Genomic DNA, 26927 nt, shown 5'->3' on the forward strand with positions numbered 1-26927 from the left:
GGACAATTTTTCGTTCCAATGCATTGATCAGGTACAGGCCCCTAGTGGCTCTGCAGAGATCGATAGGCTGTTAATCACAAAAGAGATTTATTGGAGTGCTCAGTTGTTCTCTTTGGCACCCCATGGTTTGAATAAAAGAAAGGAATTTCATTCAAAAAATAGAATTTGCTATAATTAATTTTCCATCTTAAATTAGGCGCTACTAATTGATCGTTCAAAGGCCCCTTTCTTGGATTTTGTCGGCCCTTTAGGTGTGGATTGGACTCAGAGGCCCTGCCAAGGGATCTTATTATGATTAGTATCACTTAAGGGCCCCTCCAGGGATTTTGTTGCTAATTTGCCCTTTCGGACTCCAAAAGCCTTGTTTTGGTATTTTGTTACGGTATACAGTTGTAGTAAAAAGTGGGCCTTCCCTTTTTTAATGCTCGCCGCATTGCTTCTTTGTAATTGGTTACGCCACTTATATTAACATATTTAGTATTCTTATCTTTTAGTTTTGGGGGTTTGTTCCTTGTATTTTTTCCATTACTTTCTTTGTATTTAGGTTTTTTGTTTATTAACACCAGTTCATTAGTCGTTATCTGTAATTACGTAATCATTAGCACTTCGATCCTATTTAATGCTCTTTTTTTATTTCAAAAGTTGTAAATAACTGTAGAAGGTCTCTGACCGAAACGTTTTTTATTAAAATTTTTTATATTTTTACGTCGGAAGTTGTCCATCCTCGCAATTTTTTAGACTGTCTACGTTCGTGTTGGCTGTGAGGTTGGGACTGCGAATCTTTATTGATCCTCCTGGCGCGGTGCACCTTTGTTGGCCTGAGAGTTTCTTTAACGACTTGCGATATATACAGAGACTTATATAGAGATATATATACATATATATATATATATATATACAGAGACTTCGTATATATATATATATATAGTCTCTGTATATATATATATATACAGAGACTTCGTATGACGTCATGAACTACGATTTAGAATTATAAAACAAATTCTTATTTTCTAAAAAATTATTTTAAACTATTGAGCCATTTTAATAAAAGTTTTTCTTGGCGGTCTCAGTTCCTAATGCACGTAAGTATATAAAATGGCTTCTTCTTGTTGTTCTTGACATGATTCCCTTATTGAATTTAAAGTGCTAATTCTTTAAAAATTGTTGTTCTCTGTTATTTAAACACTTCACTGAACTTATATGGGTGTTAGGCGCTCCTCTAAACTTTGAAATTTAAGTTGATCAGTGGATGCACTGCTACATTTAAACTTAACTATAGTTTTCGAGGCCCGCCTTTGCAATGATTCTATCCTCTCTACATCTGCTTGAAGAAACCTCTTTCATCTCTGGATTATGCAACACGTGCGATATTTTGGCGCAGAGCGTCTCGGGAAAGGTGACTTGTTCGGCCCATTTGGTTTACCACTGTGGGTGAGTTAGTCCACAGGTTACCCATACAAACCGTGTAACTGTTTGTATGTTTTAATTAGGATAAAATGTTAGAGGCTATCGAAAAGTCCCGCGTCTACGCGCTAAACTGAGTTGATTCTTTTTTTCTTATCATCAAAATAAACCTACGTTTTCTGAGTATGTTGTTTCTTGTCAGTACGAGGTTTAGAAAGGTACACTTTAGCGAGTGTGTGCAATGCCTTTAGACGAGAATGGTCTTCGAGGATGTCAATCGGAGTTTAGAACATTAATTTGATACTTTTCTACATTCCCAATTCAAACATACAAATGTTCGAACTGTTTGTGAAGCCACTGACTCCGTGGTTTTGATCGTGGCATAGAGATGTTTTGCGTTGTGCTATTCCACACACCTGTCACTGCATTCAACCGCGCCCGCGATTATTTTCACTATGGCGGCGAAAGAGATAAAGAATGCACTGAAAAATGCTCGAGAGTGTATCAAGAACAGAGACTATAAAGAGGCTCTCAAGCACTGCAAGGTACCGTGTACAATGATTTACTACTCTATGTTCAATAGATATTACAATTTTCTGCCTATTGTAAAATTTTCCGGTAACACGGATCGATATAAATCAGGATGTTTACTTTCTTACTGAGTGGGTGAAGAAATTTCTGATTATGAGTCACTTGTCCTCCAATTTAAAATTAATTACACTTTTAGGTCTAACTTGTGAAGCAGTCTTCTCCGGTCCGTTTTAGCATATCGAGAGAAACGCTACTGTATCAAGTAGATTATGGCTAAATTGCTGCATACGTAAAAAGCTACGATCGAAGATGTCATGTCAGGGTCTCGCTGCCCTTTGTGAGAAAGAGCAAAAATAGCTTTTCTAGGATATCAAACCGATCTTCGATCGTAGCTTTTATTGTTTCATGCCTCGGTCTTTGATGGCTGCCGACAAAATTATGCAAATGACTGAGCTGCAAGGTATACTGCAATTGCTCCTAGAGTTTTACCTCAAACTGACTTTCTACAGGTCGTGTTGAAGGCTGACAAAGCCAACTACAATGCCTTGGTATTCTATGGAAAATGCGCATCAGAACTGGGTCAGGCTGATCAGGCCCACTCAGCTTACCAAAAGGCAATTGAATCTGATAACACACAGCCCCTTGCTTGGCAGGTAAAGAATCATATCCTTGTCAAGAGATCTTGGTTTATGTTAATGGCACAATTCACACTTTTGGGATTGTTAGTGTTTTTTAAGGAAATATCAGTAAGATTTCCATGTAACCCCATACATTAATTATGCATAGAGTGTGGCAAAGAAACCTTTATATTTAGTCTTTATGAGATGGGAATGCATAATTAATGTATGGGGTCATATGGAAATCTTTCCAAAATATCAAATTACATTTATACAAAACTGGTACACAGCAATTTTGCCTGGTGATACATAATTGTACACTCTCCACTGATGTGAAACTTGCTGTGATTTTATAGGGAACAGTGTGCAGCAGATGTCTGCAACCATCTACCACAGTCTTACAATGTTCTTTTTTAATAAGATATTGACTGTACATACTGGATTAACTAAACCCTTTATGCCGTAACATCAGTATGCATATTCTCCATACTGTTCTCTATACGTTTCCTTTGGTACTGACGAAGAGAATTCATTTAACAATCAAGAATTCTTAGGTTGGTGATTGTTTCCTTCATTCTCATGACCATAATGAAGGATTCTGCCATATCACTGTAAGGAGAAATTAGATGCTGGTCACTCCAAGGGTGAAAGGGTTAAGTGAACATGTGCTTCAGGTGCGAGGAGACATATCATGTAGATGGCAGTAACTCTTAGAGGTCGTATAGTCATAGGTAAAGTTAACGGTTATGAGTAGTTTTTTATTTGTGATGTATGCTTTTATATTTTTTCATGTCAGGGTCTTGCTGCGCTCTATGAGAAAGAGGAGAATCTACAGTATAAAGCTGAACTTCCTGGTGTTTATGAGAAATTGTTGCAGATGTATGAGAGGTGACAGAAGTCATGTGAATACATGAAGCTCTTACTCTAAAACTAAGACAGCCAATATGATATGTGTAATGAGCTTCTTAAATGCAGACCAACTTGAAAGTAGTAATCATGGAAATTGGTTTGATTTGAAATGGGTGATTGGCATATTATTCGTGTTGATCATGAAACTGAATAATGTAAGTGCATTGTAATCAAACACTCTCACATTTACTTAATGAACTCAACAAATCTTCTGACACTTAATTCTTTGTTGACAGTGAAACTACAAAATGGTTGCAAATTGCTAGGAAACTGGCTGAAGTTTATGAGAATCATGATGAAGCTCTCAAGGTATCACCCTAGTGAATAATTAACTTTATTACACGACTCGGGCAGTCAGAGGGCCAATAACTAAAATCAACCAATCAAAATGCTCTATTGCCGGTCCAATATTCTCTAAGTATTGGACCGGGCACTGTCCCGAATGGTCCCGAATGATACCGCACTTGTGACTCTTTGAACTTCAGTCGTATAATAAATCTCTTATTAACCAAGCTTGCTCGGGACCGTACTGGAAGAATATCGGCCCTGGTCTTTTTTGTACGGACCTTGCTGCGCTCGGTCCGTACTGTCAAGACCTCAGGCCGATATTCTCTCAGTACGGCCCTCGCGCTTGGTTAATAAGATATATTTACTTTAGTGTAGCCTTTTTAATCTAGTCCAGATACTTGTCTGTTTAGTGAAAGTTGTAAGTAAGGTAAAAAAGTCTGTCTAAGAGCTAAGTGGCCCATCAGGCCAGCATTTAACTCTGCTTTCTATAGCATGAAGTGCCTAGGAGTATTTCTACTCCCCCCCCCTGGATGGGATGCTAGTCCATCGCAGGGTTACCCCCCAGCATTAAATTTGCAGGTACCCATTTAAACACCTGGGTGAAGAGAGGCACTGTGAAAGTAAAGTGTCTTGCCCAAGAACACAACATGATGTCCCTGTCCAGGGCATGAAACAGGACCACTTGATCTTGAGTCAAGTGCACTAATTATGAGGCCACTGGGCCTCTCAATTTGATGATAAATTCTCAAGAATAAGTTGTAATGACTTAGGCTGCGGACATGTGGGAGAAGATTACCATGGTAACTAATGATCCCGCAGGACAATTGGGCATTTGGATGAGAATCATAAGGATCCTTGAAAAGGTTTGAGTCACCCATTTTCCAAATAGCTGGATTCTACTATTAGTAATACATTAAATTTTTCAGTTACCCTGACTAGTTTTGATATTTCACTTGGTTCTCAATGGCCATTGGGACTTCTTTGAGTTTGGTTTCATGATCAGTCAGTTTCAATTGCCCTACCTGGAGATAGCTACTGACTATAATGTATTGAATAACTTTTTTTTTGTGTGAAATATCTTTTCCAGAGAAAATTAGATGAGGATGGTTCTAAAAAGGTGGGCAGCATTATGTCATTTCTTACAGTAGGCAATCAGATCTCCCAGAATCCTTTGCACATACTATAATCTTGGACTGTCAGAGTTTGATTTAAAGTTTTTTCTGAAACATCTTAGCAGGAAAGAATCTTACATCCTTGAATCTGAAGCTAATTTCATGTTTGTAACTGGTCCTGAGCAGCTTTTTACATTACAAACCAAGGTCTGGTGCATTCTACTTGAAAACTGGAATGATTTGTTTGTTGTAGGATTTTGAAGATGTGCAAATATTATCCATGTTTTTCCAAACTATACAGTATTACCCAGTAGCAAATCCAGACCTTGAGCTAAGGAAGAAGGGGAGCCTGGTTTATTTGTGTGTGTATACCTGCTGACTTTTCCTCCTCCTGCGATTTTTTTTTTTTGACCCAAAATAAGGGGGGCTGACAGGCCCCCCAGGCCCCTCCCCTAGATCTGCCACTGATACCATACATGCATTGGTCACTATCAGTTGCAGGGAGCTTATGAGAATGTTCTACATAACGACCAGCCTCAAGAAGCAAGTAAAGATCTTGAAATACACTTTGAAAACTACCTCAGACTTCTGATTAATAATCAGGTAAATTGTTCACAAATTAAATAACTATGCATTTGTCCAAATATGATTCACCTTCATCAACAGGTAAGATTTAGCCTTTGAATGCTTCTGAAAGACAATTTAAATATTCCTGGGCAAGCGTTTTCTGTTGGTATAATGTCAGGGGGAAATGAAGTCACAGAAAACTGAGGAATGTCGCAATGATAAGTGATTTAATAATTATAGAAACTAGACCTAAAATTAATTAACTTTACTTGGGATGATCTTGATACTTTTTGTATAGCCTTGTGAGAAACGTGGAGAATCATGGAATACTTCTAGAAACACAGGGTACCACAGCATGGTAGAAAGAAGTGATTGCTGATTACTAATTATGATTGTCTTTTTTCATTTAATTTGAGCTCTGGTTTTGGGAGATTGCCTATCGTATGTTTGTGTACATTGTAGTTCTGATACCTCATCAAACGTAAAACAAGAAGAAATACAAAATAATTAAACTTACTTGAAATCATTGAAACAATCCTTCTTGGTTTACAGCATGGATCAAATTCTGTTCTCCTCTGGTTAAACAGGTCAGTGAAGAAAATGAATTGTTCAATGAACAGAGAAAAAAGATTTTCAAGGAAGCTCAATCCATGATTAAGGTATTTCCTGCCTCAGTGGTTGCCTTGGAAATTCTTACAAAGGCCCATCTTCAGTCTCTGACAACTTCACGTAAGTGTCACATAACAGCTGAAATTACCAACTGACAAGATTATATGAAGTGGTACATCTCAAAAGTATTATGTAGCTGTTATCTTTGCAATTTTGAGATCCTACTTGAATTAGTCTTATTTTTGTTTATCAATTTGGATCCTGAAGTAGATTTAGGGCTGGTTATTTACATGAGGTCTAACTCAAACCGCAGTTTTATGTAGGCAGTGGGTCTCGGAGATTCTCTGTGAGAGGGTTGATCTGATTAAATAAATTTCCTTCTACCATTAGCTTTCGGCCCTCTTGACGAGATTGCATAGAACACGCTATTGCCAAAATTTTGTTTAAATAACCTGCCCTGAAATTCTAGAGAGTTCTTTTAATTTCCAGGGTTAATAGTTGGGAGCAGCTGCTGTTAGTTCTCAGTGTAAATGAAAAGTCGCTAGCTGGTGAATAACATAAGTCTCATCAATGTTCTATGAGTAAACTAGTGCTCATGAGACAAAACTAGTGTTTGGTCTCATATAGAAATTGGTTTTAAGCATTGTATATGAAACAAATTACATAATAAATTTAATAGCCTTGTGATCCTGTGAAATAAATGGTTTATTTTAGGACCTTTGGTTAAAGATGAAAATGAATCTGGAGATTTTGCAAGTTGCAACAGATTCTTCATTAGTCATTAAGACATTCATTCAGCTAATCTTTAACGATTTAAACAAGCAAACATATATTTTGCTTTAATTACTACTTTCAAATTGAATATCCAGTGTCAACATGCACATAATTTTGACCTAATTTTTGAGGAGTCAAAGAAGAAAACAGGTGTTCAACTGCATTATAAATGATTTTGTATTAGGCATGAGTCTGTAATAACCATTCTTTTGCATAACTTACAGCAACACAAGAAATGACTGTTACAATCCAAAGACTGAGTCACATTTACCCTGGATCAGGGATTGGCATGGTTGGATTGGGAAGTGTTCTTTTTCAGAAAAAAAAGGTTGTAATGGCACGGGAATTACTGCAAAAAGGTGAATGAAGATTGGATTACTATAGGAAGCAGTTATGTGTACATCTTATAGAGAGTCTGATGTATGTTATTTTTGTCATGTACATGTAGACAATTGCCTTTAAGTATAAAGGATGGAAACCAAAAGAATAGACAATCACAGCAGCAGTAGTCTGGTAATAAGAAATAACAGAAGAAGAAGAAACAGTGAAAGAAAAGAGTGACATTCATGATTTATAGATTCAAACAGAACTTAAAATTAATACACTGTAGGTCAAATTCATCAATTGTAAAAGTTGTATTTAGCTTATTAATTAATATAATTATGTGATTATATAACATAATTTTCATAGCACTCTCATTCATAGAAATGTTTATTATTTAATTAGGAACACATATAGGTTGTATGTGAAGTGGAGAGTTTAATCCATTTCTTGAACAGAATAGAAGTGGATCAGGCATAGAGGAGGCAGCATCAGGCCAAGTGGTCAGGGTGCTGGACTAGTAATCTGGTGTCCTGGGTTCAAGTCCTCCACCCTGCCACTCACTGGATTTGTTCTCGGTTGCCCCTCGTTCAACTCCAGGGCTGCACCCTGTAAATAGCCCACTGGTCTGCCTCCTGCCAGTGGGGATTTTTAAGCACTTAGTTTGTCTACATTGCATGGGGTTGAAAAGGCCTTGAGGGGGAGCCTCAATTGATGTATTTATTATTAATTAATTTATTTATTTATTATAAAATGTCATGAAAAATATATTGCTTTATTTTAGGTTTGCAGTCATTCACTGACTGTCCTTATGGGTTGCTGATACTTTGTCAGTCACAGATTAGCCTCCATGATTATCAACAAGCTGAGAAGAGTGCAAAGAAAGGTTTGTGTTGTGGCTTCTAAAATTCAAAGTCAAACAACATGTACATAAGGGTATTTTGCCAGTTGTATTCATTTATTTTAGCTCACAATGCTGTATCTAATGTGTTAAAAGACTTAGTGGGAAAGTTTTAATAGGTTATAACATTTTAGATCTGACGAGTTTTAAATTAATTTAAGTTATTAATAGTGAGTTCTCGTTTGTTGTGTTGTGGAAAGGTCTTGGATGTATAAAGTCTTCCATACCAGATTCAAGAAAGGAGCTTGAGAAGATTTTAAGGTACAAAAACACTTGTATGTGTTTTTCCTTTTATCTTTTTATTAAATGCAGGCCTGCAACATAATTTCTTTGAGGATGAGCCAGCCATAGGATTTGCTATTTAATCAACTTGCCAATTTAAAATTGATATTTCAACCCTGCAATTTTGTGTCAGGTTGGTCATGGCAGAAGCTCTTTGGAAACAAGGACCAACTAAGGCAGCAAAGGCCAGAGAAGTATATGTGAAGGTACATGCACACGTATGATGTTACAGTAATATTATAAACTTAGTGTCCTTCCTCTGAAGTAGAGTACCTGCCAAGGTGTATGTCAAATTCTACCTTTTGGTTGCATATTTTTTTATCTCTTTTTGGAACTCAAATTTTAAAATGTAAAGTGAGTTTTGGCATTTCCCCATTTTAGTTACTAACAGATGCTGGGTGTGGAGAGGAGGCCCAACTGCTCACAGGACTTGGACAAACATATTTCACACTTGGTGATATTCAGCAGGCAACACAGGTGAATATACTGTGACAGTTGCATACAGTGTAGGTTCATATAAACTGTGTTGATATAAGAACTCATCAGTATGATTTTGCATGGTGAGTCCCTCACTTAGTAATTACTCTTTGTTTCAGATCTGTGCGAAAGCTTTAACCATTGACAAAAGCTGTTCATCAGCCCTCGCCTTGCAGGTAAAGGAAGTTAGAACAGTGACTTTGTCTTTCCCTATTGCCAGCTTGTCCTTAAATATACTGTTCTAGTTCTGCTTATTTACCCTATGCCTTTTTCAGTGATCTCTTCTATTGCCAGGGTTTCATTCCACTCAGCCTTTTTGTGTGTGATGACTGTTTTTTTCCCCAATTTTTTGTAGGGTCAAATAAGTTTCCATGAGGGTTACTTTGATGATGCAGAGTTGAGGTATGTTTGACTGTAGAAGGTTTTTCTTTGAGTTTTCAAGAGGATGGATGTTAATGGATGGTTAGTTATTTACAACTATTTACCAAAGTGGAGGTTGCTAGAGGTGGATATTTACTGAGCCATGAAAGAAAAATAATATCTGCCACCTGCCACTGACACAGAGGTGAATAGCTGCTTTTATTAGTATGTGCTAAAACAATGAGATAATATAGCACAAAAACAAGACTTTAACTCGTTTAATCCGGCAACAATTACTATATTTTTGAGGCCAAATCCCATTCATTGCTTGGAGATGAATAGCCAAGATATTCAGAGTTTGAGAAGCCAATCAGGAAGTGCCTTCAAATCCATCCACAGTTTTAGAATAATTAACAACTATTCACCAAAGTGGAGGTGATTAGTGGCGGATATTTACTGAGCCGCGAAGCAGCGAGGTAAATATCCACCGGTAACCACTGACACTGAGGTGAATAGCTGTTTTATTTATTTTTTATTTATTTATTTATAATAACTTCATTTGCCTAAATAATAAGATAATAATAATAGTAATAATAATACAGACAGATAACAACAGAAATAACATCAAGATGCAAAAAGGCAAAAAGGGTCAAGCCAGAGAGGAACTAAATTCTCATTGACGGCAGCCCCCAGAATAAAAGCAATATGCAATAAAAATAAAACTAAAATGTAAAGGTAAAAATTATTGAAAAAACAAGTTAATTGATATTGGTGCAATATTATTGATATTATTTAAAAATGTGTTCTTTCGGTTTTTTTTTAAACTTACTAGCAGAGCTAGAGCTAACTATGTCACTTGGCAAGTCATTCCAGATTTTTATATATTTATACCAAAAAGAGTTCTTGAGGATATTTGTTCGAGCATAAGGCGTCCAGATTTTAACATTGTTGGTAGATCTCGTCCGACTATTGGAGAAAGTTAAGTAATTACATAAGTCTACTCTTGAAAAACCATTAATGAATTTGAATAATTGCACTAAACTAAGAAATTCACGACGCGAGTTGAGTGTTGGCCAGCCAAGATACTTCAAACGTTCACTATAGTCGATAGAACTACCAAGGATCCACCTGGAAGCATTCCTTTGCACTCTTTCAAGCTTATCAGAAAGATATTGTTGATGTGGATTCCACACAGGACAGGCATACTCAACAATTGGCCGAACCATAGACTTGTATCCAATTGATATTGCTTCAGAGCTTTTCCCAAATGTGCGCTTTAGTAGGCCAAGTATCTTATTTGCTTTAGCAGCAACAGAGAGAACATGCGGTTTCCAAGATAAGTCAGATGATATAATGACTCCAAGATGTTTGTGTGTTTTAACCTGTTCCAGTGGGATTGAATTGATGTTGTACGAGCAAGGTGTTACAGATCTAGATCAGATTTAGATTATATATACAGATTTAGTATATAGATAGATAGTTTATTTGTAAAAAGCTTGCAGCCACTGAGCTGAATTGTGTATTTACAATAAAGTATAAAATATAACTTATAATAGTAATATAATAGTATTAAAGTCCTAAATAAATAATAATTTCCTATAAATATGATGAAAGCTTGAACTGTTAAAATATATATACTAAAAGAGTGAGATAATAAACACCACCAAAAATTTAACGAGTGATTTCTTTGCTTGTCATGGATGCAAACCGGGACGCCATTTTTTCCAAAATTCTTCGGAGGTAAATAGCAAAGGATATTTGGAGTTTGACCAGCCAATCAGAGTGCACCTTCAACACTATCCACTGTTTTAGCATATACTAATAGAGGATATTCTTGGAAAATTAACCTTATTATTCTGTTGGTTTGAAATATTTATTGGACGAGAGATGCTTTTTGACCACTGCTCATATAAATAACCTTTGCATGTGCTGTTTAATTATTTTTATTAGTGAATATATTTAAAGATGACATACTACAATGTAGAGGCCAAAGGTTTCTCTACAACCATAGTGTAAAATTAATTAATTTGTTGTTTGTTTTCTTCTTTTTTGGTAATGAATGTATCTTCATTGAAATTAGGTTTTTGGAAGCAATAGAAAAATGTGAAGATTGTGCATTTTACCACTTTCTGCTTGGCAAGTTGTACTGGGAAATGAATGGAAATTTGAGAGCTGACAAGAAAAAATGTTTGGCAGAGTTTTTAAAGGTATAGAAAAAATTATTTGATAATTTTAAAACATGTCCTACTTTGCACCTAGCCTGGCACAGTATCTGTAATATATATCTCTATATGCTTTTCCCCTGCTTTTGTACATGAATCATGATGGATTCAGTTAAATCTTAGCTGCAACAGTTACCATCATGTTTAGCCTTGAGTCTCTTCAGCTTAAATTTGGGTCTGTCTGGGGAAAGAAACAGCAAGCAGTGTTTATCTTATTTTATGTTACAAACTAGTAATATACTTGTAACAAACTTTAAACTAGTTATTGTTGTTAGTTTGGGGGTTTAGAGGGCAATAAAGAGGCCAGTTATAGTTTCTCTCAGCTGTACCTTAGAAACTCTTAGGTTTTTTCATGTCCCCAGACTTTCTGCATGCATACATAGTTTGTGCATGTATGCTAAACAATGAACCAATTCCCTATAACTTAAAATTGCCATTTTTTTCTGTCTTACTTTCATAAATGACAGCTTTCTTTCTTCGATTTGTAGTGTAAGTTAAACCATGAAAATTTCTGACATAATTTTGTTTAGGCAGCCAAGTTGGATCCCCATTACTCTCCTTCATTTCTGTACTTGGGACATTACTACCTTAGAGTATTAAAAGATATAAGGTACTGTAGTCGACACAGCATTTATGTTTCTCACATGTTAAATATGATATCAACCGTGAAACTCCTAAAATAGACATCGGCAGCCGATTATGGGAGAACTTACTGAAACCCCTGGATAAGCCATGGGATATTTGATGAGATAGTTTTAGTGAAAATGTTCCTGCGGGACCGGGTACTGGGCAAATTTATCACTTGTGAGGACGATTTTGCTCACTTGGTTTGACCATCTGGAGAAAAGTTTATCTTACAAAGAAGTTCAGTTCAAACAGTTTTGCCCGCCTGTGAAAAAATCAGTTGCCCTCTGACTGAAAACGTTGGTGAACACCTTGGTCAAGGCATAATTCTTTTGAGTTCGTCTGATGAAATGTCCAACGTTTTTCCGTTTTCTTTACATCATAAATTGAATGATACACGCATTTTGATTGGTTCTTATGATCTATTGGAGGAAAGACGTAAAGGTGACGTCACCGTTCACAGTGTTTGCTTATTTGTCGTATTAGTCAAATTGATTTCACCTTGCCATGGGCCTGTACCTTTAGAAATCACAGAAGATGTCAGAATGTGGTTAGAATACCAGTGCGCCTCACGGGCCACTTTAGTCCAAACGATGACGTCATCTATGATTACTACTGAAAAGATCCATTTGTTAATGTAATGTATATCGTCTAGTGGTGTATTGAGGACAGTTTAGTCACTTGCCTCATTATTCTGAGCTATATCAGCTAATCATATGATAAAAGAAGAATATAGAAATAAAACAAAAGATGATAGCGCAATGATTAATCATTAATTCTTGTATCAATGTTCAGCAAAGCCAGTAGATGTTATCAGAAAGCATTTGACCTAGATCCAAGTTCCGTTGACGCAGGAATAGCTTTAGGAGATTCCCTTATGAAAATGGGAAATGAGGTGAATGATGTGATTCAATTTGTTATTGCTGATTATGTAGCTTAGATGCTCACAAAGTCTGAGCCCCTTGTGAGGAATGGAAGCTGACCGTGGCATCTCGCGCTTGGATGTATTACTACAATGAGGAAAGGCTGTTTCTAAGTTCATATGGGAAATGTGTCTTTCAAAGAGCATCGGAATTTAAGCGCGGAGTCCGAGGATCAGAAGTCAATTATTCGTAGGAACTCCAATTTTTTTTCTTTGTCCCACGCTTGTGACATGACAAATTTGTCTATTTTTTCTTCCACAACTAGCCTAAAATATTTATCATGTAGATCGATGTTTCATTTAATGCACATGAACAGCAAAATATATGGCACCAAATTGTCTTCAGTACCTCGCTCTGCTTCTTGGATCAATTTTCAGTTGAGTGTAGAAAGTAATCCAGTATGTCTCTGGTTTTGCTTTACTTCGTTATGTGATCGGTCCAGAAAACTCGCGCCCCTTTCTGAACCAATCAGAATTTCAAACTGAAACCAATCGCAACTTGGCCACTGGCATTTTCCCACGCTTCAGGCAGTTTGCTTGTTTTTACTTTGAGTTCTCATTGGCTCCTGGTGATATTTTCTTCGCTATAATTGGCTGTAGTTATTGCTTTGGTTTTGGTTTTACGACACTGAATCGAAATACGCTTTATTCTTTTGGTTTTTACTGATTTTTGCAACTACTCGCTTATTTTAGGTTACTGCACTCAACTTGTACAAGAATGTTACATCAGCATCATCGCCTGGAGAGTGCGTATTATTTGTCTAATATAGTAATTCACTCTTTTTATGTCTTTACAATTAATTTATTTTGTCAAACCATAGTATGTAGAGGTTATTGGTAAGGAAAATCAACAAATTTCTTCGTTAGAAGTTTTTGTCCTGTTATTTAGACCCAATTACGCACAACTTTCAATAGCTTTCTAATCCAATCTAAACTGTTCGAGCTGATGTGTCCCTTCGTTGTTCTCTCAAGGGGTAAATGGGCATGGCTACGGCTTGGATTGTCTCACTTGAAACAGAACGAAAGTACAGAAGCCATATCCTGGTGAGTTAAGTTGTCGTAACCTTGTGTGTAATGTATTCGACAAATTTGCAATTATATTGTTTACCATAAGGGAAACGATCATGAAACCAGCTCAGATTCAATTTAACACTGTAGATGGAAAAAATAATAACATTAAAAAGAAGAAAACACAAGTACTCTGCAACTCGGCAAATTAGAAAGTCCTTGTCTGTACATTTCATCAGCCAAACAATCTCGATTGAATTTCAGCTTTTTTTGCTTATTATTATATCTCTCAGTCAGTACGTGCGCTGCGATTGGCCAATTTAGCGCACCGTATTTCATTGTTCGTCCCCCTAAATTCAAAGGTTTTTTTAAGTTGAAAACTTTCCCCTCTACTTCAACCCAGAGATAATTAATAAATTTCTTACTAACCTGGTGTTTTGGGGTCCGTACTGTAAGTTACAGAACCTCACTTTTTTTCACTTGGATTTCTGGCCCGCGTACTTCATGCTTGGGCCACAAATTCGAGTGGAAAATACTTGGTCTTGATTTACAGTTTAGACTTTAAACGCTTATCAAAAGGTATATATTTACAAATAATTTATAAAATAAACTCAGCCCTTTAATAAAGGCTGCATCAGAGACACTAAATATGCATTAAAAAGCCGTACCGGTGTTGGCCAAATAACAGTTTGAAATTGCTTCTAGTTAAAATTTACCAGTAACCCACAAAAGAAGAGGGAAAGTTGTGGTGTTTGGCCATCGCTTGTTTGTTTGTTTTAATCCTTCACTCAATGTGTTCTCCTTCGGGAAAAATTTAATTAGAAGAAGTTTTTCTCTCAACTTCGTCTCAGGAAACATCAAAACTGTTCAGAGAACAAAACTGTTTTCCCTGGACAAGCCTTTTACTGTGTGTTTGTCTCAATATTAGGGACCGGTCATTTATCAGAGGGGGGGTGGGCTGGTGCAGATGGGGGGATCATACCTCTTTGTGCACTAGAAAATGGGGGGCTGCATAAAATTGTGCCACCATTTCTGAGGGGCCATGTATTTTTGTGCATTCCAATGTCCGTTTCACAAAAACGAAACAACACTGAAGGAATCATCAAGTCAAATATGATTTATTATCAAAACGATGGGATAACAAACCAACATAACATGGTGTATAGCAGTCCTTTCACATTGGAAAAAAAACTTTATGTATTCCTCAGTATTACTCAGTATCACTGTCCTCTGATTCACTGTTTGAAAAGCTGATAGTGGGCAAGTACTCTTTAATTAGTGTACGAGCTTGATCACTTATAAGCCCTCTTTCCATCATTTGTAATTTGCCAGTAAACTTGTGTCCTTTTTAAGGATATTAGAGCAGCCACATTGACTTCCTTAACTGGAATCTCACTATCAGACAGTAGTTTGGAGATTAAACCAAAATTCTCTTCTTCTTGTCCAGCTTTTCTCTTCTGTATCAACAAAGTTGAAATGGTAAATTGGCCACCGTTACAATTATAAATACGATTATTATTATCTCCTATTTTCGCTATTTGCTTTAAATAGTTCGGTGAGTTTTATTTAAGTTGTATTATGACTGTTTCTGAGGTTGAGGGTGGGTCATCTTAATTCATGTACAGACTCGAAGGGGGCCACGTTATGTTATGCAGTGGCGAGAACAGGCCCACGGGAAATCATGTATATGAAAATTAAAATGCACCAGCCCAACCCCCCCTCCCTCTAATAAATGACTGGTCCCTTAGATTAAGATCATCTTTAGAGCAATTTTAATTGAGTGTCAAAAGTAATCCAGGCTTAATTTGGTTTTGCTTTCTTCGCTTGGTCCAGAAAACCTGCGCCACCTCCTCAAAAAACTGCTACCAGTCGTGACCTGGTCACGACTTCGCATTTTCCCGCGCTTTAGGCAGTTTGCTTGGTTTTACTGTGAGTTCTCGTTGGCTGCTTGTGTTATCTTCCTCTTCTCTTATTGGCTCTTGTGATTACTATGATTTGAATTTACGACACATCATCGAAATATGCTCCAAGATTTTCTTGTTGTTTTTGCTGTTTTTGTATTTTTGTATTTTTTTTTTCAAAGAAATCCGTATTATTTAAGTTCTAAATATGAATTGTTTTTCACATAAGTTTTCAGAGTGCCCTAAGAGCTGATCTTAAAGACAGGTAGGTCGCAAGTACAGTGGAACATTCTGATTTTCATTCAGCTAAGAGTGACTAGCATCTAATTTCTCCTTACAATAACACCTCAGGATCAAACATTGAGGTCACGGGATTAACAGAAATGATCACTAACCAAAGACGCTCTTGATTGTTAAACAAATTCTCCCTTTTCCGCACCTTAGGAAACCATGTGGAGAATATGCATACTGATGTTAGGTTGCTAAGGAGGAATTTTTTTTTCTGTTGTTTTCCTTTGTCTTTCAGGCATTGCTGGGAATGTCTTGGTGAAGCATATATGAGTCGAGGAAGCTACATGGCGGCTATGAAGGCTTTTACAAAAGCCTCTGAGGTTTGAACTTTCCGCTCATCATTTTTAACCGTGAAATATATAGAGGATATTACATGGCTGCACGGGGATACGAATTTTATCTTCTCGTGCTGAAAGTATCTCTCACTCGTTTGCAGCGCTCACTCGTTAGAGATACTTTCAGCACGAGAAGATAAAATTCGTATCCCCAAGCGGCCATGTAATGTTCTGTTTATTATATAGATACTGATGAAATTTCCACTTAAAAGACAACTTTTTTTATTCATTTTCAAAACAGCAATTGGGTAATTATGTTGGTAACCATGGCCACACCAATATCCTCACCCATGAAAGATAAAAATAGTATCTTCACTGCGTGCGGTGAATATATGATTTTTTAGTAAAAGGAGAAATCCAGGTATTTCATCAGTATCTATATAGTAAATTGTAGTAACGTAAAAATAACTTAAGTATCATTGTTCTGTAACCCTTCTTTGAAAACACTAGGTTTCTTCCAAGTCTTTTTGATTAATGCATTACTCAATCAGTCGGTGAACAGCCAGTCAGTCAGTCAGTCTGTCTGTCTGTTGCTCGGACAGTTGACCAGTTAATCTGTCTTTCTGTCAGGTAGGCAGTAATTCAGCAGTTAATTGGTTACATAGTCAATCAATCTGTCAGTCGGTCTTACAGTCAGTCAGTAAGTCAATCATTGAGTAAGTCAGTCAGTCAGTCAGTCAGTGAGTCAATCAGTGAGTAAGTCAGTCAGTCAGTCAGTCAGTGAGTAAGTCAGTCAGTCAGTCAATCAGTGAGTCAATCAGTGAGTAAGTCAGTGAGTCAGTCAGTGAGTCAATCAGTGAGTAAGTCAGTCAGTCAGTCAGTCAGTCAATCAGTAAGTCAGTCAGTCAGTCAGTCAGTGAGTCAATCAGTGAGTGAGTGAGTCAGTCAGTCAGTGAGTCAATCAGTGAGTAAGTCAGTCAGTCAGTCAGTCAGTCAGTGAGTCAATCATTAAGTCAGTCAGTAGTCAGTCAGTCAGTGAGTCAATCATTAAGTCAGTCAGTAGTCAGTCAGTCAGTCAGTCAGTGAGTCAATCATTAAGTCAGTCAGTAGTCAGTCAGTCAGTCAGCCAGTGAGTCAATCAGTCAGTGAGTCAATCAGTGAGTAAGTCAGTCAGTCAGTCAGTGAAGCAGCCAGTGAGTCAGCTTGTGAGTCAGTCAGGGAGTCAATCAATGAGTAAGTCAGTCAGTCAGTCCATTAGTAAGTCGATCAGTCAGTCAATAGTTTTATTTGAACTTGTTATGGTTCAACATAATCATGATATCGTTGCATATTTACAGCTTGACCCATCGTCGCTCTACTGCCTTTACCAGTAAGTATGCGCAATGCAAGTTTTTGATCCGTAGTCCCTTAAAATGAAAGCAGTTCATGTAATTTCGCATGTTTTGTGTTTCAATGCAATTTTGTGGACAGGATTGCATTTGGAAGTGATGTGAAGTATGTTGTAATTGTTTACAACTGAAAATGGTTAATGAGAGTGAAGTTATTCATTAAACGTGCTTCATCGATAGTTATTTCTTGATGAAATTGGATCCAGATACGGTAGATATCTGGGAATGACGACCCTCGCGCTGGGGTAGTAAGAGGTTCAACCAGGGCGGAGAGAGATTGGGCGATGAAACGAGCGGTCCGCTTTTCGTGCAATGTGTGATGCGGAGTAGAACTGACTCGAGCCAGTGTTTGTTTGAACTCGGTCGTAGTGGGCTGCATCATACCTTTTTACTCGGACTTTGCACTCGTTTCATCGCCCAGCCTGTCTCCGCCCTGGTTCAACCTAACTCTGATCGGGTTTTTGGAAATCTTTTCTCAGGTTGGCGGCCATTAAACAGTTATTGTGTGTCCATAGTGAGGCAATCAAAGAATATAAACAGATTCTGGAGATACAACATGATTATGTTCCTGCAATGAAAGGTAAAATTTCAGTTTCATTTTACAAATGTCTTCAAAGCGGACACTCAGGGGGGACTCTAGTTAGTGTCCACTTAACTCAGGGTGTCTGCTTAAAACAGGTGTCATTGTTAGTTAATTATTAACTCTCTAATGGAATAGAGCGAGTATTCAAATGCTTTTCAATCTCGTCATTCAAGGCGATAGATGGACGCAAAAACTTGCCTGAACGAGTGTTTTAGAAGAAAACAAGAGGATCTTCATCTGCACTTGCTCAAAACCAAACTCCAATTGCTCATGGAGCTGTTTGCTCACTTCAGTATTTTTGTCCCTAAAGTGCTTAATTTTGATATATAAATCCACTTCATAATGGTGTCCGCTGAATGCAAGTTCTTAAACTTTTTCAAATTTCGGAGGAAAAATTCGGTAATCCGGCCTATGTTCACTTAATATATGTTTACTGTTAGTAGTAACAGTCTCGATGAAGAGTAGGAGAGTAATTATTCTCTATGAATAAGATTTCTAAATGTTTTTACGTGATCCTGAACAGAGCTTTGTTCTGGTTGTTTTATTTTGTAGGACTTGGAGAGACATATCTTAACCAAGCACGATCCGCACTACAGCAGGATTTTAATGGAAAGGCTGTGGATTGTGTGATGGAAGCTATTCACGTTTTGGCTCGGTATGTGTACATAACTTTTCCCTCTTTTGTGATAATTTGGTCATCTAATCTTGCTTCCAAACACCAACAGTAACTTTCAAATCATCCTTTCATAGCATATAACCTTATCAAAATTGTTTGGCCATATATTCATGCATTTACGCGCAGCTTCGTTTAAAAAAAAAAACGAAACAAAACAGAGCATGGTTACATTACCCGATCGCGAGAAACACAAACAATAGCGAAAAAAGAAAAGGAAGAAAAAAAAAAACAGCGACAAAATTGGTGACACATTACTGTTGAGTTTGCGATACTCAGGAATCACATACCAATTAAATCCCTAGTAACCTTACTTTTATCCGCCCTCCCTTTGCTCGTTGTTGCATTCTGTTTATGGTAATTGTACTACCTTATTCGGGCAGGGAAGTTATTTTGTTTTCAGCTCATTGCAGACAATTTTCACATATCCTGTTAATGGCGTAGATGAAACATATTTGGTTTATGGAGCACACTTCGCTTTTAAGACGCCCGCAGGTGGACCTGTCTGCTTACAAAAGTAAGCAGAAAGATCTCATATCAGTTTTATATTTTATTTTCTTCTTGTTTTGAATAGAGCTGTACATTGCAAGCCTGGCCTTGCATGCCTGTGGAAACTTATCGGTGACTGTTGTACCATCATACATCCTGTGTCCAACAGCTCCATTAGGTAGGACTGCATTATAAAGCAATTTACAATTAAGCGTCGAGAGTAAATCGGAATTGCTTTGTTTTTGCTTTACTTCTCTTTGGGAAGCTTGCACCACTTTCTCCACCAATCAGATTCAAAACTGGAACCAGTCACAACTTTGTCAGCTTTGTGATTGGTTTGGAAAACCTGCACCACTTTTTCCACCAATCAGATTCAAAACTGGAACCAGTCACAACTTTGTCAGTTTTGTGATTGGTTGGGAAAACCTTCACCACTTTTCTCAACCAATCCGATTCAAAACTGGAACCAGTCACAACTTTGTCAGCTTTGTGATTGGTTTAGAAAACCTGTACCACTTTTCTCAATCAATCAGATTCAAAATTGAAACCAATCAAACCTTGGTCGGCCGCGTTTTCCCGCGTTTTCCCGCGCTTTAGGCATTTTGCTTGTTTTTACTTTGAGTTCTCATCGTCTCCTTGGGATTTTTATTCCGTTGTTCTTAAGTCATAAGCCAGAATAACTTCCGCTTACCGCGGCTGCTACTGTTCATAGTTTTAGAGTTGAATGTTTAGGACTTCTCTGGCTTATGTCTGAATGTGTGTCTGTTTGTGTATCTTGCAGAGGAACAATTTCAGACAACCTTAAGAAGTACATTCAGGGAGAACACAGTGATCTGGATAAGAAACAGCTCCTTGCTTTAGGATCAAGGTAAGAGCTGATTTTATAACAAACAACATTTCCCAGAGACGCCTAAAGCCAATAAATCAAATAGAATTAAATTTCAGTTAGGAGATGGTTTTCGTCAATCGATGAACCTTGAGAATTCTTTATAAGTGGGCTGTTCGAAGTAAATAACTTTTTTTAGTCGTCTCGTCATAACTCACCCTAACCAAGAGATTGATTATAAACAGTAATCTTTTGCCGTGACCCAACTCGTAGATAAACCTAGTTTTGACTAATTTTGAACGAGTTTTCTTCGTTTCTTTACAGTCTCTTATAATATTTAACGTTTCATGAATGTTGTATGTTTTCCTTCCTGTAGTGCTTATGGAAGAGCATTGAAACTGCAGCCTGATTGTGGAAGCCTGTGGGGTGACTTGGGATTCAACTGCTTTCAGCAAGCCAAGGTGGGTCTATTAGAGTGTGACCTTTGATCAGGTGTTCTTTGTTTTTTTTTCCTGGGAGCCCGATGTTCTGCCTTGCTACGCTATCACGCTCCAGGAAAAAAAGAACGCTTGAATGCGCGTTACATAACGAGGTGTTCAGTAGAGTGTCCTTGGATAAAACTAATGACGGTCAACCGTAAGGAGCTCTGCTGAGCGAGTGTTACATCATAATCAACCAATGAGAACTGAGAGCAAAAAATGTAACCAGTAATACAGATGGAAGAACATGTGTAGTTACTTTCAAGCTCTTTTGTTTTACCTTGTCGTTTATCCAGGTAGTGAAATAATGTTTAACCATTGAGAGAGCTGAAACACTTAGACGATAATCGATTGAAGAAGCTTTTTATTTTTCAGTTCCCAACATCTTTGAAAAGGAGTATTTTGTTTAAATTCAGAAGCTTTTTTTTGACATTTTTTGTTTCTCAATTTAGAGCTCTACTTATTCTTATTATTTTCTTTTCCCCAAAGATTTTACAGGGAGATGTGAAAGAGAAGATGTCGCACAGGTCTCTGCAGGTAAGCAGTCTTAATTTTGATAAATTCAAGAAGAGGAAATAGTGTATATGAGGGAAAAGAAAGTTGCTTTGAGTGACCGGGTGGTTCGAGAAATCGATGGTACGATGTGGCGGTAATCAAGGGGTAATCAATTGGGGTTCAAGTGAGTGCGAGGTTTGAGTTTGCGAGGGTTCCAAATATCAGGAATCGACTGTGTTGAACTATGTTCGGAGAGCTTCAACAATTTCATGCGCGAAAAAAGCGCGAGTCAGCAAGTCGCGCTTGATTCCAGTTTTGTATCGATTTGGTTGAGAGAGTGGTGTAAGTTGTATAAGAAAACTTTCTTTCTATGTTACCCAAGTGTATCGTGGGAAAACACGAGGGCATGATTGTCAGAGCGATTGACTCCGGGTGGAGAGGTCTGGGTTTGAGACCTGGCCAGGTCACTGCGTTGTGTTATGGGGCAAAACACTTTTTTCTCACAGTGCCTCACTCCTCCTAGGAATGTAAATGAGTACCAGCGAATTGTCAGGGAAGACTGATGAAATGCAGGGGGGGTAACCTTGCAATGGACTGGCGTCCCATCCAGGGAGGAGTAGTGATACTCCTGGTCGCTTCATGCCAAGGAAACCTGGACAACCTCCAGCTGGATGGGCCACTTGACTCGAGTATAGACCTAACCTTACCAAGCGTATTTATTTTACTCTTTCAGGCTTTGAAGAAAGGAATAACCCTGCAACCGTCAAACCACAAACTCTGGAATAGTTTAGGAGTAGTGGCGGCTTCTAGAGGTAATGTTTGCAGAGTGAGGCACTTGTGACTGAAGAAGATATAGTTAATACCAGCGGTATTACACGTAGTCTAGAATGAAAAAGGTCGCGACACGCGAACACAGTACTTGCCTCGACTTGAAATGACGGTAACTTTTAAACCATTGCAGTCAGCAGTAAAACACCAGCCAATCACAGCTGAGCACAATGGTTCACTGAGTTACGCATATCCATTTTACCTTGAAGAAGATTCGAGTATACAGTAGAAAAATTCCGATCGTCCTCATCGGAAATGAATATAAAGAGAGAAAAATGGTTATATTTCACTACAAGTATTAGCCATAGTTTAGATCCTGCTAACCATTTTTTTGTAAACCTTACAGAAGTCAACAATCCAGACCTTAGTCAACATTCATTCATCATGTCTATCAAGACCGAACCAAACGTAAGTGTCTGCTTTAGTAGACGGAAACAGCTAATCCCACAAACTTGAAAAAAAAAAACCTACCTAAAGACTGAACAATTGAATTAGAAGTGATCATGTCCAATTGGAACTCACACTTTGAACTTGACAACACCTCCCCTACCCCCTTCTAACACGATACCCGTCAGTAAAGAGCCTTATTATGTAAACTCATAGTGCAGTGATCAACAAATCGACAGTGGTGTGTCGTGGTCTGACTCATGAGGCGCATCCGAGTGAGTCCGCAGCAAATTTTGACCACAGTGATGACGAATATCGTTGTCGATAATACAGACCACGCTAAACCATCGTTGATTTGTTTTTTTATCACAATCGACGTCAAATACAATGATTCTTTCAGTGTGACACGTGGCGAGACACGTTGACGTGAGCAGCGTTGTCTGTTCTCTTACCGACAACGGCAAATTGGCCAATCAGATTGCGACATTACTGCCAGTTGTGGTAAAAAATCTTCGAATGGTCTAAGGAATTACTATAATAATGATAGCCACATGCCTAAGAATTCAGTTCATTTCGTCCTTTTTTCGACAATTTTAATAGACCCTGTATTTATAAGAAAAGCATTCAAACAATTTTATGTTGTGCTTACAGAATGTTATAGCTTGGACAAACTTAGGAGTGCTGTATCTAAAGCATGGTAAAATAGAGGTAACTCGTGACGAGCATCTACTTTCTCCTTACAATATCACCCCCCCTGAATCAAATATGAAGATCACGAGAATAAAAGAAATGATCACCAACGAGAGATGCTCTTGTTTGTTAAACAAGTTATCCTTGTCAGCACCTTAGGAAATGTATAGAAAACAATATAGAGAGTGCGCAAACTGTTATTATGGTGTGGAGGGTTAAACATCACACTCGCCTTAAAAATCGTGATAAAATCTGTTATATGCTCCCACATCGTAGCGGGCGGTAGAGTGAATAAAATGCTAGTAGTCGAAGGATGATTGTTCTTACATACACTTGGCATTTGCCACTAATGATTAAGGAAGCCACTGACAGAAGAAAAAATATTTCTTTTGTTTTAAAACACATGCTGCAGCTCTAAATGTTGGCGAGATTGATGCCTTAAACGTTGGGATTGTTTAATACTGAATAAACATTTTTATTTTCTCATCGTTCTTTACAGCTTGCTCATGAGGCATTCAAGAATTCTCAAGCTTTAGATCCGTCTTACACCGCAGCGTGGATTGGACAGGTAAATACTATTATAGGATATTATTAATAATGATAATTATCGTGATTATCATCATTACACATTTAACCATGATAAACCTATTGCTATCAGCTGTTATCAAAGGGTACCATGGGTAAACGAAAATAGCCAAAGGTTTTTGCGCTTAGTATGGACATAAACTTCCTTCGGAAACAAGCCACGTGTAATATACAGAATAAAACGTACAATGAGTGGTACAATGAGAGCACAAATGTCTTGTGATATGTACAGTTGGCTAACTTGTTCCGTACAAGAAACTTGTTTAACCTGTAGACTGCGCTACTCTTCTCTATCCGCTTTGCTTTTCCCGCCTCATGAGAAATGAGCAGAAACGCGGCTAGGCAGAAAAAAAAAAAGCAGTTGAATAATAAAGAACCTATCAGAAGTTTTGTTGTGTAGTATTGGTTTGCATTTTTACTCGTTGTTTGTAATTTGACTCGCCTTACGGGCTGGTCAAAATACGGCACAACTCGTGAAATACTCAGCGATACTACACACCAAAATGTCTAATGATAGATATTAACCGTCGTCTGTTTAGCGTGCCAGCAGGCTCTCGTGTTTGGATTTCGCCTTACGGCATAGTTCATATTTAGTGATTCTTATTTTCAGTCTTAAGTGTGGGGGGAGCGTCTCTTTGTTTCGGTGGTGCTTATATTAGTTTTAAGTTGCTATTTTTTGTTTTAATATGAAGGCAACCATTGCTGAGATTATTGGAAGTGAAGAGGCTATGGATCTGTTTCGACACACAACGGAACTGGGCTCGCACGTAAGGAATATGGTACCTCTTAAAAGAATCACTTAAGGTTGACACTAAAATCGAATTCAGGCTTATTACCCCCATGAAGTTTCGCCGAATGGTTTTAGAGGAAATAATTTCCAAACACTATCGAAATTGCTATGTCAGGCTTCTTGAAAAACTTAGTTGCAAGTTTTTCTCCATCCCTAGCAATCTTGTCGTTTGTTGCCTTTTTTTATTGCTAATTTTGTGCGTCTTTCACTGAAATAACTTAAAATCGTTAAAAATTATATTGAATTTTCCGTGAAGAACTTGAACCTCTGAAGGGCTGACGTACATTCCACACAGTTACTCTGTTGTTTGTAAAATACGGTCAACTTGAGGTTTTCTCTCTTTAAGGGTATTATTGAGGTTGTTTTTCAATGTGTACTTTGTGCTAATTCCTTCTAAAAATTTGATAAGTAAATAACATTTTCTCTTTTCAGGTCGAAGGTAGCATTGGCTACTCTCATTGGGTCTGTTCGAGTCTCATATCAAAGAAACCGTCTACAAATCACGTGATACTCAAAGGAAAACCTGCTGCTACTCTCTCGCATCTTCATCCAGAATACAGAAAGGCTGTGCTTCAATCAGCCACTGCCCTCAGTAAATACACAGGTACTGTATTTTTTTATGTATAGAACTTTATAAATAAAAAGATTTTATTATTATTCATGCGACGATTTTGGTGTAAAGAAGAAAAATTCGAGTATACGTGAGGATAAAAGTGCTTACTTCGTTGAAGTGACGTTATTACATCTCTTAGTTACAGCGTGCGCTATCATTCGTCTATTTAATGTGTCATATTTCCATGTAAAGCCCGCTAAATTTACAATTCTGTTTGATTTGAAACCTTTCCCCCCCTCTTTGAACCCAGAGATAAAATACATCTCTTACAAAATAGGGAATACAAAGAAAATGGAAAGGGTAAATAAACGCGCGCTTAGATATGTATATAAAGATAAGGGTATTTCATATGAAGACTTGCTCGATTACATCGGCTTGCATACGACATTGAAGAGTCGTAGGATTCAAGACATGTTGCTAACGGTCAATAACTGCTCTCTATATAAGGCTCCCAGACCTATTGCTGACTTAGTTGAACCAAGGAGGACTGATTACAATTTAAGAGGCACTAACATGCTTTCCTTACCTAAGATTAACAGTACCAAGCATGGTCTTAAGTCATTTCGTTATTTTGCTGCTAAGACTTGGAACGCGCTACCAGATACTATACGCGCATAGTTTTACTACACATGTATACAAATTAACAAATGGGAAACACCACAGCGTACACTATTGAGTTATGGATGCACTTGGGAGGTTGCTAAGCACGAAACAAGCGTAAGAGTCGCTCGAGGCGATAGCCGAGAGCGACTCTAGCTTCTTGAGTGCTTGGCAAACCTCCCAAGTGCATCCATAACTCAATAGTGTACGCTGTGGTGTTTACCATTTGTTCTATAACATAACATTGATACATTGTAGCTAAAGAGTTCCCTTTTATTTAACAAATCTTCCTTTTAAATACTGGTTTGATCCTTAAAGCCATCAAATTGTGCCAAGAATGCTCGATTTTACCAAACAATGGGGGTTTAGGTGCAGACAGTCCAGTTGCCAAATCATTTGGCGAATGCATCCGTACCACAATGAAAAGGGCGTGGTTTACATTATGGAATTCACCAGGTTTTAAAGAATACCACAGTGAGCTTTTACTTCACGCTAAAACAAGGTTTATGGAGGCAAAAAACTTTTTTGAATTAGCAGTAAATATCATGAAAACGACCGGCAACAGACAAGGAGAAGCAGAGTATTACAAAAGACTAGGACTACTACTGCTTTCCTCTGGAGATCATGACAAGGCTAAAGAATATTTGGAGATAGCAATTGAAATAAACGTGCAACTTGATAACAAAATAAGGCTAGCAGAAGACTACCAAACACTCAGCTTATTGTTCTATGAGCTCAGTAAATATGAAAAGGCCGGAGAATACCTGGAGAAAGCGCTCACTATCCAAATAGAAATTGGCGACAGAAAGGGACAGGCATCAAACTACGGAATTCTCGGAACACTATTTAAACCGCTTAGCAAATATGACAAGTCCCGAGAATACCTGGAGAAATCACTCATTATCCAAATAGAAATTGGCGACAGAAAGGGACAGGCAAACCTACGGAAACCTTGGAAACCTGTTCATCTCACTCTGCAAATTTTAGAAGGCCCGAGAATACCTAGAGAAAGTACTCACGATGCAAATAGAAAATGGCGACAGAAATGGGGAAGCAAAAGTGTACGGAAACCTTGGAATACTATTTCGATTACTTGGTAACTATGA

General features: G+C 37.7%; 1 protein-coding gene across 1 annotated transcript; it reads left to right on the plus strand.

Moving 5' to 3' along the window:
• The first annotated feature begins 1630 nt into the window (after positions 1–1630).
• On the plus strand, positions 1631–26927 carry LOC111341926 (tetratricopeptide repeat protein 37). The gene is made up of 36 exons (XM_088757337.1): positions 1631–1949; positions 2445–2588; positions 3349–3440; positions 3698–3770; positions 4520–4612; positions 4837–4866; positions 5357–5464; positions 6016–6157; positions 7036–7170; positions 7917–8018; positions 8234–8294; positions 8449–8521; positions 8697–8792; positions 8912–8968; positions 9148–9194; positions 11233–11359; positions 11905–11984; positions 12794–12893; positions 13614–13666; positions 13893–13964; positions 16059–16094; positions 16356–16440; positions 17733–17764; positions 18263–18363; positions 18919–19021; positions 19443–19556; positions 20310–20396; positions 20731–20815; positions 21323–21370; positions 22062–22140; positions 22503–22564; positions 23195–23251; positions 23733–23801; positions 24511–24585; positions 25041–25212; positions 26140–26927. The coding sequence occupies exons 1-36, from the start codon at positions 1860–1862 to the stop codon at positions 26919–26921; spliced, it is 3762 nt and encodes a 1253-aa protein (XP_088613463.1). The 5' UTR covers positions 1631–1859; the 3' UTR covers positions 26922–26927.

Source organism: Stylophora pistillata, chromosome 4 (assembly GCF_964205215.1).
Source record: "Stylophora pistillata chromosome 4, jaStyPist1.2, whole genome shotgun sequence".
In the NCBI taxonomy this organism is placed as follows: domain Eukaryota; kingdom Metazoa; phylum Cnidaria; class Anthozoa; order Scleractinia; family Pocilloporidae; genus Stylophora; species Stylophora pistillata.

What these genes read in the sequence shown, in the direction of transcription:
- LOC111341926 (XM_088757337.1), top strand. Translation starts at nt 1,860, where the DNA reads ATGGCGGCGAAAGAGATAAAGAATGCACTGAAAAATGCTCGAGAGTGT. An exon ending in CACAGCCCCTTGCTTGGCAG is followed by an intron (nt 2,589 to 3,348) that starts GTAAAGAATCAT and finishes TTTTCATGTCAG; the next exon opens with GGTCTTGCTGCGCTCTATGA. An exon ending in AGTAGTGGCGGCTTCTAGAG is followed by an intron (nt 22,141 to 22,502) that starts GTAATGTTTGCA and finishes TAAACCTTACAG; the next exon opens with AAGTCAACAATCCAGACCTT.